The 18,187-nt window shown below is 47.7% G+C and overlaps 2 protein-coding genes across 2 annotated transcripts in view; one reads left to right on the top strand and one right to left on the bottom strand.

Moving 5' to 3' along the window:
• The window catches only part of RAB17 (RAB17, member RAS oncogene family), a 60,582-nt gene that overhangs the window by 7,878 nt on the left and 34,517 nt on the right, over positions 1 to 18,187 (bottom strand). The gene's annotated exons all lie outside the window — the stretch shown is intronic.
• Positions 1,126 to 18,018, top strand: PRLH (prolactin releasing hormone). Its single transcript, XM_073646679.1, has 3 exons — positions 1,126 to 1,273; positions 3,811 to 3,852; positions 15,541 to 18,018. Exons 1-3 carry the CDS (start codon positions 1,126 to 1,128, stop codon positions 15,705 to 15,707), a joined length of 357 nt encoding a protein of 118 aa, XP_073502780.1. The 3' UTR covers positions 15,708 to 18,018.

Genomic DNA, 18,187 nt, shown 5'->3' with positions numbered 1-18,187 from the left:
TGTAGCAGCTGAGAAAAATGTTTATACCAGTGGGAAAGCCACAGGCTGACCCTGATATCAAGAAACAATATTTATTATTTATTCATTTTTGTTCATTTTAATTATTTATTATTACAAACATATTTGACAGAGCCTTACAGACAGACATTATCAATATCTACACAAACAGTTATAGGTTGCTTATACTTAATGTATATTCTCAAAATCAGTTTCTCCACAACTTCAACATATACTTATGTGAATTATCTACATCACAATAATATGATCAGTATGAAAGATTTACAAACCACGTTAAGGGCTCAGACATCAGTGACATTTCCCCTATGCAAAAAAACAGCCCGGATATTAACAGTCTTTTTGTTCAGAATGTGAACACAGTTTGGTCAGTGTCAGATTTTACCATCAGAATTTTGTAAGAGTTTCCTCAGTTTTTCTCGGATGAAAAAAAATTGATGGAGGTTTCTCTAGCTTCTACCAAACAATCTGTGGTATCTGAGCGCTGTCCGATAATTTCATGGATCCATACACTTGCATTGGCGAGTTTGATCCTACACTTAGATCAATTTCGGACAAGTCTCCATGCTAAGGAAAAAAATCGTGAGCTATCCCATAGGCAGTGTTTTCCAACTCCAGTCCTCAAGAGCCACCAATAGGTCATGTTTTCAGGATTTCCTTAGTACTGCACGGATGATAATTTAATCACCGGGGTAATACTAAGCAAATCCTGAAAACATCATCAAATGGGGGCTCCTGAGGACTGGAGTTGGGGAACACTGCCGTAGGCAATCATAGGTTAGAGTCCTATCCGTTAAAAACACAGATAACACTCATACAAGAAAACCTGATGCCTGCTTGAGCCATACCTGGGAGTAAGTCTCATCAGGTCTTCATGGAATTTACTGTATAAAATATATATAATATATTCTTCATTTGACCCACTGATACATTTGTAGAACATGCATATTGCCAGTGTATGTCTCTAGTCTCTAGAATATGTATAACGACAATGTTGAGTGACATTCAGATCTGCTGCTGGATTCATTTATGATACTTCTTGTGTGTACTAAAATCTAGAACAAGAGTCTGTATGTGATCTAGAATTGTATTCCCCTTGTAGACTGCCTTATGCCCTGCTTCTCTTCCCCAGCAGTCAGTGGGTTCAAGAAACATAGAATGAAACTGGTGTGTGCCTCTATCTCCTGCTTGTTGCTGCTGTGCTTGGCCATACCCGAGACTCACAGCCGAGTACTGCAGCCGTCCCTCGACATTCGAAGTGAGTATCCACAATAAGATGAGGCAGCTGTATGCAACATGGTCTGTACTAATATTATGAGATTATTATACTAGTTTAAAAAATCTTAAAGGGAACCCGTGTTTGAAGCATTTGATCCTCTGCTCTTTCTGGGATTTTCAGTCCAGCGGGCGGTCCTATCAGTGACTGACAGCCATCTCTGTGTGCACACTTCTTCATAGAGAGCCGTCAGTCCAGATAGGACCACCCACTGGACTGAAAATCCCAGAAGGAGCAGAGCTTCAAATGCTTAAAACACAGGTTATACTGAATCTTTTCTCACAAAACTAAATATCAATCTACTCAGATCCCTCTGCTACATAATATGATGCCTGCAGGTTGGACTGCATTTTCACAGTGACAGATTTACTTTAAACTATATCTGATTATGCCACAAACAATTTGATAACATTTTAAATTGCTTTCACTGTTCATTGATTGATGATGATGATGATGATGATGATTGCACACCATCAAGTTGAAACTATAAAAAAAACATGCTATGTGAAAAAACGTGCAATGTTTAGGTTTTTTATAGACCATTATTAGTGATGAGCGAGCGTGTTCGTTTAACCATTTCACCGAGCACGCTCGGGTGCTTTCCGAGTATCTTCGGCGTGCTCATATATTAAGTTCGAGTCCCTGCGTCTGTATGACTTATGACTGTTAGTCAGCCTCAACACATGGTTGTCCCTAACAAACAGGCAATCTCAGCATGTGTTGAGGCTGACTAACAGTCGCAAATCATGCAGGCACAGGAACTCGAGCTTAATATACGAGCACGCCGAAGATACTCGGAAAGCACCCGAGCATGCTCGGGGAAAGGGTTAAACAAACACACTCGCTCATCACTAATCATTATCCAAAAGTTTAGCAGAGTATTGGTTTCATGTGATATCCTAGTAACAAGTATATAATGATACTTTATGCTACTTTACCATAAATTTGGTTTTAACAGTTTATTAAGCATTCATTTCATTATAGACCTGGGCTGGGCATTACTCCTCTTTGCATTGCACCCTATGCTTAGGGAGCCCCTTGCTAGAAATGAAGTCTAGGTAATGACCAGGTACCACCAGAAGAGTGGTATCCTAACAGCGCTGCAGTTACTGCAATGAAAGCATATCATCAAATAAACCATTTTGTACGCATGTATAAATGTAAGGACCGAAATAGCTCACAAGTCTCGATTTATTTGCTGATTTTCATTATCTTACAAGAATCTGGCAGGCTAGTAAGCAGACACCTTGAACAGTCTTCTGTTCTGAGATTTGAAAGAAATTCATAACATTTTTATATGTAGCTGGTTTGAACTATTAAAGGGAATCCTGTATACAAATCAAAGAGTTTGTATAGAATGCAGTCATAGCAGCTTGTACGTGTTCACGTTTGCTTCATCCCATTAGGCTGAACGGGTGCTAAACCATTTTTGTTTCTTTTTAATTAAAAACTGACCATGTAGCTCTGCAGGTGATAAAGCAGCAATAAGACATAACTAATTTAATTTTCAAATCTATTCCACCATTGCCCCTAAAAAAAACTTAGTTACAATATGCAAATAATGATGCACAGTGCACCCTTGGTGTGGCTAAATGTCTTGGTGCTTTGTTTTACCCACTTATTTAGCATGCCACGGTCTTCTCTGTTGATTGACAGCAGTGTTTTTCCCACAGCCAGTAGTGTCTGATGATAAACCTCCACTACGTGCGTATGCACACATCACTCTCTCCTCTCTGCTGATATCCATCTAGTGCAAAAATGAGTCACACATCACACTCTCCTCTCTGCTGACATCACTGGTACACTGGGGAGTAGGAATACTAAGCACCCCAATTTACACATTGCAAAAACAGTTCTTTTTGTTGCGACGAAGAAAAGGATTTGAAAACTCAGAATTTTTTTGTTGCTCCATTCCCAATGACACTATGTGGTCAGTTTGAAATGAAAATTCAGACTCCCTTTAAGGAACTATATTGCAGGCAGAGCATAAGGTGCAAAGATGTCAGTAATGCAGGAGAGCAAGTTTTCTATTGCTTCTGATATCTTAAGTTTATGCCCAATATCAAAATGAGTTACCCAAGTTGGGGTGGCAAGGGCCCTCCAGTAACATTCACTATAGAGGCCACTGTTCACTTACATGAAAATATTACATTACACTCTATTCAGAAATTTCCCTCTGCTTCTATATATTAACAAACTAGGTAGTTTGTAAAATGAATGATGAGATGCTGTTTCTATATATATATATAGCGAATCAAATGTATTGAGCCAACTACTGTTCATATTTGGGGGTAAGTGGCTTACACATGCACGGAGGCACACCAGATTCATCTGTCCCCCGGTGGGCGGCCTGTCCAAGCCTGCCCAAGTTTAGAACGTATGTAACTAACATGATGATGCATTCTCCATGTTGTTCTTATTCACTCCTAGCCATGCTACTTATTAGCAAAGTGACAAGTGATATTCAGAACTCCGCTCTGATTAACCATTATTTCTAACTAGATTTCTAACTTCCATAGGTCTATTCCCTAAAATGGCCACAGCTGCACACAGGAGAAGTGGTATGTCTGTTCATATATGTGTGTTTGTGATGCCTGTTAATGTATATGCTTTTTTTCTGTATTTGTTGCAGGTATTGCAGATAAATATGACACCTGGATGTGGATTATGTGTATATTATGAATTGACAAAAAGATCAAAACTAAATGAAAATTAAATATCTATATATATAATTGTCTTATCCCGTCTGTCTGTCTGTCTGTCTAGGAAATCCCGCGTCGCTCATTGGTCCGGCTGCTGTCTGTCCAGGAAATCCCGCGTCGCTCATTGGTCCGGCCGCGGCTAATCAGTGACGCGGGATTTCAGTAAAAAGATGGCGGCCGTTAGCGGCTCATCTGCCGGACGGAGTTCAGCGGCGATGCAGCCGGGAGATGAGCGGCGCTAGCAGCAGAACTACCCCAACCGGCGGCGCCGCGGTCCTCCATGCGGCTAACGTCGGGAGATCAGCGTCTAGGACCGCTGATCTCCCGACGGCAAGTGTGAATGGAGGACCGGGGAGCGGCGCTGACGGTCGGGATACTTCTGCTGCGAGCAGCTGCTCATCTCCCAGCTGCTCGCAGCGGAAGTACCCGCACAGGCAGCGTCGCTCCCCGGTCCCCGCTAATACGACGCTGATTGGTCGCAGCTGCCGGCCGCGACCAATCAGCGATATGGGCGGCAAATTTAAACGCCACTCTGCTGATTGGTTGCGGCCGGCGGTCGCGACTAATCAGCGAGATTGGCACCAAATTTAAACAACGCTCTGCTGATTGGTCGCGGCCGCGACCAATCAGCTAGATTGGCGCCAAATTTAAACAACGCTCTGCTGATTAGTCGCGACCGCCGGCCGCGACCAATCAGCGAGATTGGCGCCAAATTTAAACACCGCTCTGCTGATTGGTCGCGGCCACCAGCCGACCGCGACCAATCAGCGAGATTGGCGCCAAATTTAAACACAGCTCTGCTGATTGGTCGCGGCCATCGGCCGACCGCGACCAATCAGCGATTTTGGCGCAAAATTTAAACACCGCTCTGCTGATTGGTCGCTGTCGCCGGGCGCAACCAATCAGCATTATTGGCGCCAAATTTAAACCCCGCTCTGCTGATTGGTCGCGACCGCCGGCCGCGACCAATCAGCGATATTGGCGCCAAATTTAAACACCGTTTTGCTGATTGGTCGCGGTCGCGACTAATCAGCGATTTTATCGCCAAATTTAAACAAGCTCTCCGGTCCTCACTAACACAGTTAGCTGATTGGTCGCGGGTGGCGACCCGCGACCAATCAGCGATTTTGGCGCCAAATTTAAACAACGCTCTGCTGATTGCGCCCGGTCGGCCGCATACATATTCTAGAATACCCGATGCGTTAGAATCGGGCCACCATCTAGTAAAAATATAAATGTAATTAAATATAATAAGTTTGGAAGCACAATAATTGCACTAAACTGAACCATCGTGTTTCCAGGTAATTTTTCCCACAAAATAAATGCAGTAAAAACAAAATTAAGCAGAAAAAAATGAATATTTCCCTGGTCACTAAAGGCATATTGCACTTTAAGAAAACTGGTCCCCCAAATGTTCCATGACTAACTCACCCTCCCTAGGTCCAGCGCTAGCTCTCCACTGCTGTTCTTGTCTCTGTGTGTTGGCAGCAGTGGTGATGACACGCCCCCTGGGCCTGTGCTGAGCAGGGGATACCCGGAGCCGGATCGCTGGGGGTTGTAGTCCTCCGTGGCTGTGACCCGGTCCGTGCCCAGGGCGGTCAAACCAGTGGCAGTCTTAGGTAATAACAATGTCCGACTACGCCACCCGTGGATTGCGGTCAGTGGGGACCGCCGCTGCGCTGCAGACCGCTGAGGCTGATGTAATTTGCGCAGCCGAGTATGGAATAACTCCCCACAGGAGAAGTATTGCCTCAGGGCAGCTAATGTGAGATGATGGGAGTGATGGTGTAAGCGTCCCAGTACTGATGGTGCTGGTGCGGCGATGAAACACAGAGACGTGTGGTGCAGTTCAGGGTCTTTACTGATGGAATAACGCAGACCCTTCCGGGAGTACTGGTTAGCAGTAGGGGCCTGCTCAGTCTGTAAGTGACGCGCCCCCTGGACCATGTTTGGGGAATACCCGGAGCCGGATCTGTTGGGGGTGGTAGTCCTCGTGGCGGTGACCCGGTCCGTGCCCAGGGTGTCAAACTAAGTGGCGATGTTTTTAGTGGCAGATGTGATATTGTTCGACTACGCCACCCGTTGAATGCGGTTACGAAACCGCCGCTGCAGGGCAGACCGCTGAGGCCGGTGGTACAGTTGTGCAGCGTGGGTAGTATAACCCCCAACGGGAGGGGTATGGCCTCAGGGCAGCGGACGTGGATGATGGGGATGGTAGAATTGCACGCAGGCACCAGGAACCACTCAGAGACGGTGCAGTGTAGTTCAGGGTCTTGACTGGTGACAAAGATAGACCCTCCCGGGAGTACTGGCTAGCGGTCGGGGTCTGGTCAGTCTGTGAGCAGACAGGATCTCCCCTGGCCAGGCGGAGTTGTAGGCCTCCCCAACTAACTGTACTCTTCTTGGCTACCTTGCTAGAAGCGGGTAAAAGTAGCCCACGTCCCTGAGTGTACCGTGTGGTGCTCACCCGTATGGCCGGTGACTCGGGGCCTTCTGGTAGCCTCCGCTCCACGGCGGCGGTGCTGGTCCCTTGCGTGTGACCGTGCCTTCGGGTTTCTTGGCCAGAGGACCTGAAATCCCCTGCCGGTCGGTTTCTGCTGCTGGGTATGGAACAGTCCCCACAGCCTCGGACTCCGTGTCCGGTGAGATCTCTCCAGTCCGGACGAGCTCTACAGCTTCCAGTCCCGGACTCCTTTTATCACTGCTCCCACAGAGCTCCTGTTCTTATTTTCCCTGTAACTGATCCACACCAGACCAGACTGTGTCTCTGTCTCTGTCTGTGTTCTCCCTAATCCCACCTCAGCCCCAGTTTATATAGGGGAAGTTCTTCCCCTCCCAGGACTGGGCAGGAGGTGTGGCATGCTTAGGATTCCTGACCAGGAGACCTCCCACCTGCTCACAGACGTAATATTGCTATTACTGTGGTAACTAGAACCCTGGGGTGCCACATTCCCCCCTAGTAAAATTTAGTACTCCGGGACTAAACATATTTTTGAAAACATAACAGGGTATAAACAGGAACAATACAATAAGGAAAAACACGTTAGGGTGGTTACGGAGTGTCCGCAACCGGGTGCAATTTTTGAAGCAAAAGGGTGTCCATTTCACCAAAGAACAGGGAGCCGTAACCAGGTAGGGGTCTGTTCTGCCCCGAGTCTTTAACAGTCTTTAGTCCGTTCCTGGGTTACGCTCCAAACATATATACAATAAAGTTCTAGTAAATCCACAAAAGATACCTATAAAATAACTGGAAAAACATAATTATTTACAAGCAACAGTAAACAGGTAAATACCAATAAAACAGTCTAAATCACTTTAAATCCTCCAACGTACGGGCAACTGGCCTCTAGTGGCCATAGTAGACCTACGGAGCTTACTGACCAGTCCTGAGCTACAGGGTGTAGGAGCTGTTAAAGGTAAGCTGGGCAGCTGTCTACGGACTCTTTGGCTCACTAGGGGCACGGCAGGCTCATTATAAGCAGAGGGTCGATTCTCCTGGTCTGCTTGTGTGGGGTCTTCTGCCTCCTGGACCGGCTGCTCTTCCAGCTCTACCTGTTTTTCCGTAGGCACTTGGGATGCTGGCTGGAGGAAGGTGAGGACGGGTACCACAACAGCGCCATTTACCTGTGTCCAAGACCGAGGGAAGTCTCCGAGTACAGTACTGACCATCTCTTCCCTTTCCTCTGCGGGTCGAGGGTTTTCTTGATCTTCTTCAGGGTTTCGTAGCTGCTCGGGACACTTCTTCAGGTGATCTCGGGAGACAATGGCTGTGGTTTCTCCTCCATCCTTACTGATTGTGCAGACTTTCGGGTTTTCATGGCTTGAGGGCAGTACGGTGTACGGGTCCTTCTCCCACTGGTCGTCCAACTTGTGGAGCCGTCTTTTCCTCTTCAAGACCTGCTCTCCAGGTACCAGGGGAACAGCGGGAGCATACTGGTTATAAGTCTTCTCCTGTCTTTCTCTTGCTTGACGGAGACTTCGCTCAACGCTCTCCTGTACTTTCCGGTACTGCTGCTGCCTCTCTGTGTCCCAGTCTGCTTCTGGTGAAGTGTCCTCGGGTGTCAGGACTCCCATATCCAGATCAACAGGCAGCTTACCAGGTCTTGCTCTCATTAGGTAAGCCGGGGTACAGTTGGTAGAACCTACAGGGATGTGGTTGTATAGGTCCACCAGATCAGGCAGTTTCTCAGGCCACAGACTGCGTTCTTCCAGGCAATGTTTTCAGAAGGTCTATCACCACCTGGTTCATCTTCTCGCAGAGTCCATTGGTTTGCGGATGATAGGGTGTTGTTCTTATCTTCCGGCAGCCATACAGAGTGCAGAACTCCTGGAAGACTTCCGCTTCAAAGGCAGGTCCTTGGTCCGTCAGCACCTGCTCTGGGTATCCGTGTGGACGGCAGAAGTGCTTCTGGAAGGCTCTAGCTGCTGTTTGAGCCGTTAAGTCCTTGACGGGGACTACAACCAAGAACCGGGAGTAGTGATCCACGATGGTTAACGCATAGACGTAGCCACTTCTGCTGGGGGTCAGTTTTACATGGTCCAAGGCTACCAGTTCCAACGGCTGCCTGGTGACGATGGACTGCAGGGGGGTCTTCTGGCTGGCACGGTCCTTCCTTCTTAGGTTGCATGGGCCACAGTCTCTGCACCACCTCTCGATGGTTCCTCTCATGCCTACCCAGTGGAACCGCCCGCGCAGCAGGAACTCCAGCTTCTTCCATCCGAAGTGCCCAGCTCCGTCGTGGTATGCCTCCAGTACCATAGCCGCGTCTCTTCTTGGCACCACTACTTGCCAGATCAGTTCATGCGTCCGGGAGTTAACCATTCTGCGGCACAACTTCCCCTTGTAAAGAAACAGTCGACTCTTCTCAGCCCACAGTTGCTTGGTCTCCTCCGGAGCGTCTGGGTCAAGGCGGGCATCTGGCTGAGTCAGCATCTCCTTCACCCGTCGGACGGCAGGGTCACTGTCTTGCGTTTCTGCCCAGTTGTAATGAGGTAAGGGGTTGAACGTAGCGGATTGCTTACCCCTTACACGGTGGGAATACTGGGTAGTCCCATGACGGTGAAACGCGGGGAGTTCAACTTCTTCCAGTTCTCCTGGATCTTCCCCTACGTCCGGTAGGTTTGGCATTCTGGACAAGGCATCCGCGTTGGTATTGGAGCGTCCTGCCCGGTATTTGATCGTGAACTCATAGTTGGACAGGTGGGCCATCCATCTCTGCTCCAGGGCACCGAGTCTTGCAGTGTCCAGGTGTGTCAACGGGTTGTTATCCGTGTACACGGTGAACCGGGAAGAGGCGAGGTAGTGCTTAAAGCGTTCGGTGACTGCCCACACCACTGCCAGGAACTCTAGCTTGAATGAGCTGTAATTCTCAGGGTTTCTTTCGGTGGGTCGCAGTTTTCGGCTGGCGTAAGCAATTACCCGTTCTCTCCCCTGCTGGATCTGGGACAGTACGGCTCCTAGCCCGATGTTACTTGCGTCAGTGTAGAGGATAAAGGGCTGGCTGTAATCAGGGTACGCCAGGATTTCATCCACCGTGAGGGCCATCTTCAGCTGGCGGAAGGACTCTTCTTCCAGCTTCTCCCATCTGAAGGGCGGCTTCTGGTTCTTGGCCTTCCTGGACTGGCCTATCAGGAGGTCCTGCATAGGAGCTGCCTTTTTGGTGAAACCGGGAATGAATCTTCGGTAGTAGCCTACCAACCCGAGGAACTGCCGCACTTCCTTTACGCTGGAGGGTCTTGGCCATTCCTTAATCGCGGTGATCTTATCAGGGTCGGGAGCCACTCCGTCAGCACTCACCACGTGTCCCAAGTACTGCACCTTTGGTTTTAGCAGGTGACACTTCGACGGTTTCACCTTCAGACCGTAGTTTGCCAGGGCTTCAAACACTTCCGCCAGGTGTTTCAGGTGGTCCTCGTAGGTTTTGGAATAAACTATAACATCGTCCAGGTACAGCAGGACCGTCTCAAAGTTCCGGTGTCCCAGACAGCATTCCATCAATCGTTGGAAGGTTCCTGGTGCGTTGCAGAGTCCGAACGGCAGGCAGGTAAACTCGCTAAGTCCCATCGGGGTGGTGAATGCGGTCTTCTCCCGGTCCGCCTCTGCTACATGAACCTGCCAGTACCCGCTAGTGAGATCCAAAGTGGAGAAGAAGTTAGCAGATTTTAAAGCAGCCAAAGACTCCTCTATCCTTGGTAAGGGGTACGCATCTTTGTGTGTGATACGGTTGATTTTCCGGTAATCTACACACATTCTCATAGTGTTGTCTTTCTTTTTAACCAAGACTAGTGGAGCTGCCCAGGGGCTACAGCTATCCCTGATTACCCCAGCCTCCTTCATGTCTCTAAGCATCCCCTTGGCGTGTTGGTAGTGTGCAGGGGGTACGGGACGATACCTCTCCTTTATGGGAGGATGGTCTCCCGTGGGGATGTGATGTTCCACTCCCTTCACTCGCCCGAAGTCTAGCGGGTGTTTACTGAACACTCTCTCGTATTCCTGGAGCACCCAGTAGACTCCCTGCTTTTGGTGAGCGGGTGTGGAGTCAGTACCCAAATGCAGTTGCTGACACCAGTCCTCCATTTGTTGTTTAGAGCCGTTACCTTCCTCTGGATGAGATGGAGGCAAGGGTTCCACGGACTGTACAGAATTTTGGTTGATGGTATACAATTTGGCTAGCGTAGCATACCGGGGCAGGTACACTTCCCTCTTCCCGATATTTATTATGCGAACGGGCACCCTCCCATGGCGTACATCAACCACCCCCCGTGCCGTCAAAATGGTGGGCCTACTATCTGAGTAGACTGGTTCTACCATTGCCTGGTAATCTCTACCTCTCAGACCAATAGCTGCCCGGCACCAAATCATCATTTCACTTTTCGGGGGCATGGCAATAGGGAAAGGGTCACACATTCTCACGCTACCAATCTCACCACCGGAGAGTTCCACTTGTTGCCGTCGCATCAGTGCCCGGATCTCTTTTTGGAGCACTCGCTGCTGGCCGGAGCTGGCGTTCTTGGCAACCTGCTGTAAAATGAGAATCACCTCTGCAAGACAATTTTCAATCACATTAGTTCCTAGAGTTATCTTTGGGTGACTCTCGCGCTTGTCAATGTCTACAATGATCAGTCCCTGTGCTGCCAGTTCGACTTTACCGATTTTAATGGTCATCTCTTTAAATCCGATCTGTGGCACGGGCTGACCATTGCTGGCGATGATACTCAAGTCGTCGTCTGGGTAGCGGGTTATATCCGAGTCATTCCAGTACTGCTTGAAGAGCACGTACGGGATGGTGGTGACCTGTGACCCGGTGTCAAGTAGGGCACTCATAGGAATGCCATCCAGTACTACAGGCAAGACTGGACGTCCTCCCACGTATTTGTCACGCCAGTTCGATGGGCCTGGTGATCTTATTCCTAGGGGTTGGCCCTCTACCCCAGGTTGTGCCAGTTTAAAGGACAGTACCTTGCCATATGTCCGGGTTGATTGCAGCGGCGGCAGATGGGTTGTCCGTCCTCGTTGTATCGGTCGCTGGGTCTTCCTCTGGCCGGTGGGGTCCTCCTTGGTCGGCGCCACGGGATATCCTCCGGTCCGGATGCCAGCTGGATCTTCCCTGGAGTAGAAACCTGTAAAGACTGCACAGTTCGGGTTAGCGCGGCAACGCTTTTAGTTAGCTCTTGGACCTGATGGTGCAGGTCTGTAGCCGGGTCATTGTTTAAAGCCTGCGCATCAGCTCCCACAGGCCCTGCCGACAAGGGTGCCGCCTCCTGGTGGTAAGTGGTAGCAGGGCGTTTGTGGGTCACAGCGCCACCTGGTGCCGGTTCTCGGAGCACCCGGATGGCTCTGTCCTTGAACTGTGCAAAGTCCAGATGAGGGTCCTGTAAGGCCATTGCTCGCAACTGGGTTCGGTGGGCATTGCAATGTAGACCCTCTATAAATTGTTCAGTCAACAACTTGTCTTCGTTTCCCACGCCGTCAGGGTCGGCCTGCTTAATGGCTCTCAGGGCCTCTTGTAGGTTTAGTGCATAGTCCCTTATATTCTCATGTGCTCGCTGCTTGCACCCGTAGAATCTAAGCTTGATCTCGGCTGAGGTACGGGTATCAAAGGTGTCCTTCAGCCGGGCTAGTATCTCTGCGACAGTCCTCCTCCTCCCAAGTGGCCAGGACTTTACCTCCCTTTGGGCTACCCCTGTTAATTGAGCCACCAGGATGCTCACTTTTTGCTCTTCTGTGAGGGGGTACACCTGGAAGAGGCTATCCAGCCTTTCTCTGAAGTCATTTAGGGTATGTGACTCCCCTGAGTACTGGGGTAGCCAGGCTGCCCCCGGGATGTAGGGCATGGTGAAAGGCATGACCGCAGCAGCGGTGGTGCTGGCGGTGGCTGTAGCAGTGAAGCTCTCCTCCGTATCCGACATCCTCCTCCCCCCTAGTGGACCGTGGCCTACCTTGCGATGATCCTCTTCCGTAGGCCGCGGCTCCGCAGTGGATCATCAGGGTTGAGGACCTTCCGTCGCGCTCCTGTGACGTCGGCGTCTGCTGGGCTCCTTCCAGGACCTTACGCAACGTCCGGAAGTGAGGCAGGGCTTCAGTTCTCGCGCGCTTTCGGAGTCCACGCCCCTCTTCTTCCCGCGCGGCGTCCTCGAGATGGCGTCCAATGGCGGGAAAACTCCACGGATGGCGGGAAGAAGGCAAAAGATGGCGTCGGATGGCGGGAAAACTCCACGGATGGCGGGAAGAAGGCAAAAGATGGCGTCGGATGGCGGGAATCTTCACCACAGGTAAGTTTAACAGTCTTTTTCAGGCACGCAGTACCCGGTGGTTGCGGGCACGGGATCCTGCCGACTACGCCAAAAGTTGACGCGCCCCCTGGGCCTTGTTTGGGGAATACCCGGAGCCGGATCTGTTGGGGGTGGTAGTCCTCGTGGCGGTGACCCGGTCTGTGCCCAGGGTGTCAAACTAAGTGGCGATGTTTTTAGTGGCAGATGCGATATTGTTCGACTACGCCACCCGTTGAATGCGGTTACGAAACCGCCGCTGCAGGGCAGACCGCTGAGGCCGGTGGTACAGTTGTGCAGCGTGGGTAGTATAACCCCCAACGGGAGGGGTATGGCCTCAGGGCAGCGGACGTGGATGATGGGGATGGTAGAATTGCACGCAGGCACCAGGAACCACTCAGAGACGGTGCGGTGTAGTTCAGGGTCTTTACTGGTGACAAAGATAGACCCTCCCGGGAGTACTGGCTAGCGGTCGGGGTCTGGTCAGTCCGTGAGCAGACAGGATCTCCCCTGGCCAGGCGGAGTTGTAGGCCTCCCCAACTAACTGTACTCTTCTTGGCTACCTTGCTAGAAGCGGGTAAAAGTAGCCCACGTCCCTGAGTGTACCGTGTGGTGCTCACCCGTATGGCCGGTGACTCGGGGCCTTCTGGTAGCCTCCGCTCCACAACGGCGGTGCTGGTCCCTTGCGTGTGACCGTGCCTTCGGGTTTCTTGGCCAGAGGACCTGAAATCCCCTTCCGGTCGGTTTCTGCTGCTGGGTATGGAACAGTCCCCACAGCCTCGGACTCCGTGTCCGGTGAGATCTCTCCAGTCCGGACGAGCTCTACAGCTTCCAGTCCCGGACTCCTTTTATCACTGCTCCCACAGAGCTCCTGTTCTTATTTTCCCTGTAACTGATCCACACCAGACCAGACTGTGTCTCTGTCTCTGTCTGTGTTCTCCCTAACCCCACCTCAGCCCCAGTTTATATAGGGGAAGTTCTTCCCCTCCCAGGACTGGGCAGGAGGTGTGGCATGCTTAGGATTCCTGACCAGGAGACCTCCCACCTGCTCACAGACGTAATATTGCTATTACTGTGGTAACCAGAACCCTGGGGTGCCACATAAGCAAGTAGGATCTCCCCTGGCCAGGTGGAGTTGTAGGCCTCCCCGACTATCTGCACTCTTTCCTGGCTACCTTGCTCTATGCGGGTAGAAGTAGCCCACGTCCCTGAGTATACCGTGTGGTGCTCACCCGTATGGCCGGTGACTTGGGGCCTTCCGTTAGCCTCCGCTTCACGATGGCGGTGCTGGTCCCTTGCTTGTGACCGTGCCTCCGGGCTTCTAAGGCCAGAGGACATGGAATCCCCTGCAGGTTGGATTCTGCTGCTGGACCTGGATGTTCCCACAGCCTCGGACTCTGTGTCCGGGTTTAGTGTCTTCAGCCAAGGCGAGCTATCTAGCTTCCAGCCTCTGGCACTCGCTCCTGCTCCTACAGAGCTCCTAGTTCTTGCTTTCCCTGTGTCTGCTGTCCTCCAGACCTGACTGCGTCTCTGTCTGGGACTTCAATCACTAGGCTCTGACTGCTCTGCTTGTTCTGCAGGCTCTGTCTGTCCTAATCCCGCCCCAGACCCAGTTTATAAGGGCAGATTCCTCCCCTCCCAGGTCTGGGTGGGCCGTGTTGCATGCTTAGGGCTCCTGACCAGAGAAACCTCCCACTTGCTCTCAGACATATTTCTATGACTGTGGCAACCAGACCCCTGGGGTGCCACAGTGACATCATGACTACAGCACACATAACCGCTGCAGCCAATCACTAATCTCAGTGGCTCTGTCAATATAGTTGGCACAGGTCTAGAGCAGCTGCGAGGAACCATCGCTAGACAGGGGGAGGGTGAGTACTATCTGGCTTTGTAATTTTACAAGTCAGCAAAACATTTGTGGACTACTTTTCCTAAAGTGAAAAACCGGAGTTAACAAGAGCTGCAGTTAATTGTAGAACTGTTTCCTACGTCTGAATGTCATGGTCAGGGGTGCCAGCGAGAGTCACCAGAAAGCCATCTTGCCTTAGCCAAGGTATGGCGACAAAGGGACAAGGCAATGAACTTTTGCTTCGGCTAAAGGAAAGTCTAGGTGCCGCTGTGTTCATAGTTCTAGAGATATTTGGCAAGGGATGATTAATCAATTTCCATAGTAAATTCCAAGGATTAGTGTTAGTCCAATTCCTCTGGACACATTTATTACCCATCTAATATCTTATTTAGCTACCGGCTAAAATGAAACAATAAATGACATTTGGGCATGCAATGGTTACTTTTCCCCACTATCATTTGCTATTACCTCCATTCCCTTTCAGAAATAATCAAATGATTAAATGACTTTTAAGGATAGAAACTAGAAATGTTCTTTGTTATGTCCTATAACTGGTATTTTGATTTCAGTCTAGAAATAAGTTCAGTTTGAAGAATGGCCTGGGATCTATGATGTAACAATCGTGCATTAGGATAGATATTCATTACTCCCAGCTTTTTGCCTTCCATGTGCCTAATGCTGCCATGTCCGAACAATTGGAACAAGACTTATCAAGTCAATATATGACATTGGGCATAGTTTTGGATGATATAAGAACTTTGGTCACCATAAGTTCCCTTCTTTTCCATTCATTTTACATTTCCCATCATTACTCCTATAACTATTTCTATATGATCAGGGACATTCAGAATCTCACCTATTATACCACATTAAACTTACTGAATGCATTGTTTGGAACATAAAATGTTCTTCCTAATTTTTTTCTGCAGACCCCGATATTGACCCATCATGGTACACTGGCCGTGGGATCCGTCCTGTGGGCCGGTTTGGTAGGAGGGGCACTACCTGGGAAGACACTCAGAAGTCCATGTACAGATCACTGGGACAGACGTGTGTCCCGATAGAAGACAGCGCTGAGCTGAATGATGACATGTAAAACTGCATGTGTGAGGACGTCATATCACCTTTCACCTATGTACTGTATATATATTTAGGAGTTAAAATCTATCTTTCAATTGTTCTATCACCCATTAGACGTCTCTGTCAGAGGCATCTACATAACAATTTGGAAGCATATATCCATATTCTGGGTTAGTTTAGCTTTTTGTTACCAACTAATTTATAGAATATTTATTAGTTTTTTTAATTACCGTAATAACTTAGAGGGAACCTGTCATTTCGGCAATTGATTCTGATCTCAAGGCCAGATGTTATAGAGCGGCTGGAGCTGATCAAATTGATATTCATTTTTGTGGGAAAAGTTTCAGTAAACCATGCATCTTATTTATTGAAATCCCTGGTGTTTGCACACATGTGAGTCCAGTGGGCGGTCCTACTAGTGATTGACAGTCTTCCCTTTATGACGGTGTATGCAGCTGATAGCTGTCAATCACTACTAGGACCTGGGATTTCAAAGAATAAAATACAAGTTATACTGAATCTTTTCCCACAAACCTATATATCAGTCTGCTCAGATCCTTCTCTATACCAGGCTGTCCACAGATTGGATTGCATTTGACAGGTTCCCTTTAATAACCCAGTATCAATAACATAATAAAATAGTACAGAGAATTTAGAAGACCTATGGGAAGTGGTACACTATATACAGATATTAAAATATAGATATGATTGGAAATATACTCACAAATTAAACCTGATAGACATATATTCCAATCATAATATAAAAGCACTAAAACCTATGTCAGGTTATTAATTATGTCTAAATTGTATTAAACTAATGCAAGCCCCTAGCTGGTTATCTGTGCTACAGTGTACATACATGGCCTCATGTGGTCTTCCCGCCTGTGATTGATAGAGAGGCTTTTATAACTTTCATCATCTCAGGATCAGGATCCTTCTTATATTCGTATCACACAATCCTATACAGGTAGAATTTGTGCCCCGATTAATCATCCTTGTTTCTCCTCTTTTCTGGAGTAATTTCCTCTTTTTTAGTGGCTTTTGTATTTTTGCCTTATTCTATATACATTTCTCAACACTTTTTAAGTCATCTTTCTTTTTTTTATGTATCTTTTTTATTTTTCCTCGACAACTTTACTTATCCAGATGTTTTAGACAGATTCATTAAATGCAACTTTTTCCAAATATATCCTTTTTTCCCCGTATCTCACACCAGCGTTCCAACAGAGTAAGGTTTCTGGAAGATTTTTCGATTTGGCGTATTTTTGCAACTTTTTAAAGAATTGCAACTTTTGGGGCTAAAAAGTTGCAAAAACTGGTTAAGGGAATATGAACACATTGCAGTTCTGCTGCATTTTTATTATGATTTTTTCTGTGCAGATTTTTCACAAAACCTGAAGGATTTCCTGATGCCAGCAAAGTGAATGAGAATCCGGAAATCTCATGCACTCGCTTATTTTTGACTTGCAGCATGTCAATTCTTTCAGTGTTTTTGCTGCAGATTTCACCCATACTAATGAGGGGGGGGGGGATCTGCAACAAAACGGCATGTAAAAACGCATCAAAAATGCATAAAAAATGCACCTATTTTACGCTACGTAAGAGATGTAGAAATAGTGCAGAAATTTCTACACCGAATACTTAATGAGTGCACATACCCTAAAGATGAAGATAAAAAAAATTTAGATTTTTCTTCCAATGAATCAGATGCGCCATTTTGAAAAATTTGGTGCCAAAAATTTCAGCAAATACCACAAAGCAAAAAAAGAAAAGTGACTTAAATAAATTACAAATGATGAATTGGGGCCTTAAAGTTTATCTGAAAAGTTAAACAGTTTCTCAACTGCAGGAAAGCAGCATAGAAAGTCACAGGGGCCTGAGAACATAAACCTACTTTGTACCTTTAACCCAGGTTTTATCAAGCATATGAATATTTTACAGATCATTAGGATCTGAGCCTTCGCCTTCTTAAAGGAACCGTGACAGCTAAACATAGAAAAAATAAATTCTGCAGTCACATTGACTGGCTAGTATTAGGGTCCATCAGGTTTCTTACATGGTCCTCGTAGATCTGAGGACATTATAGACTACTTTATTGTTGGCCGTCACAACCACAGGAACCTCGATAGAACACAGAATAATGCCAATGTGAACACAGCCCTTGGCTGAAGTCTATAGCTGATTTCTCAGATTGATATGGATGTACCATAGTCTTTTCCATACATTTTCTATTTTTCTCACATTTATGAAAATTGTAAAAATAAATGCACTCGGTTTTTTCCTTTAAAATGGAATATTTTATAAAAAATAAATAAATTGATTTAAAAGACAGGTTTTAATGGCACTATGGGTTTTCTGCTGATGTTAGTTGAGATGTTTCTGTCTCTTATTATAATATAATCTCATATTCTCTAGAAATTAGATTTTATGTTCTGGTTTCTTATTCTACTTCATCTTCTTATTATATACATGTATTCTTTAATACTTGTTTTGGCT

Source organism: Phyllobates terribilis, unplaced genomic scaffold, assembly GCF_046119375.1.
Source record: "Phyllobates terribilis strain yellow unplaced genomic scaffold, ASM4611937v1 Scaffold_9__5_contigs__length_417890890, whole genome shotgun sequence".
Lineage (NCBI taxonomy): Eukaryota > Metazoa > Chordata > Amphibia > Anura > Dendrobatidae > Phyllobates > Phyllobates terribilis.
This window is presented reverse-complemented; position numbering and strand designations above follow the sequence as displayed.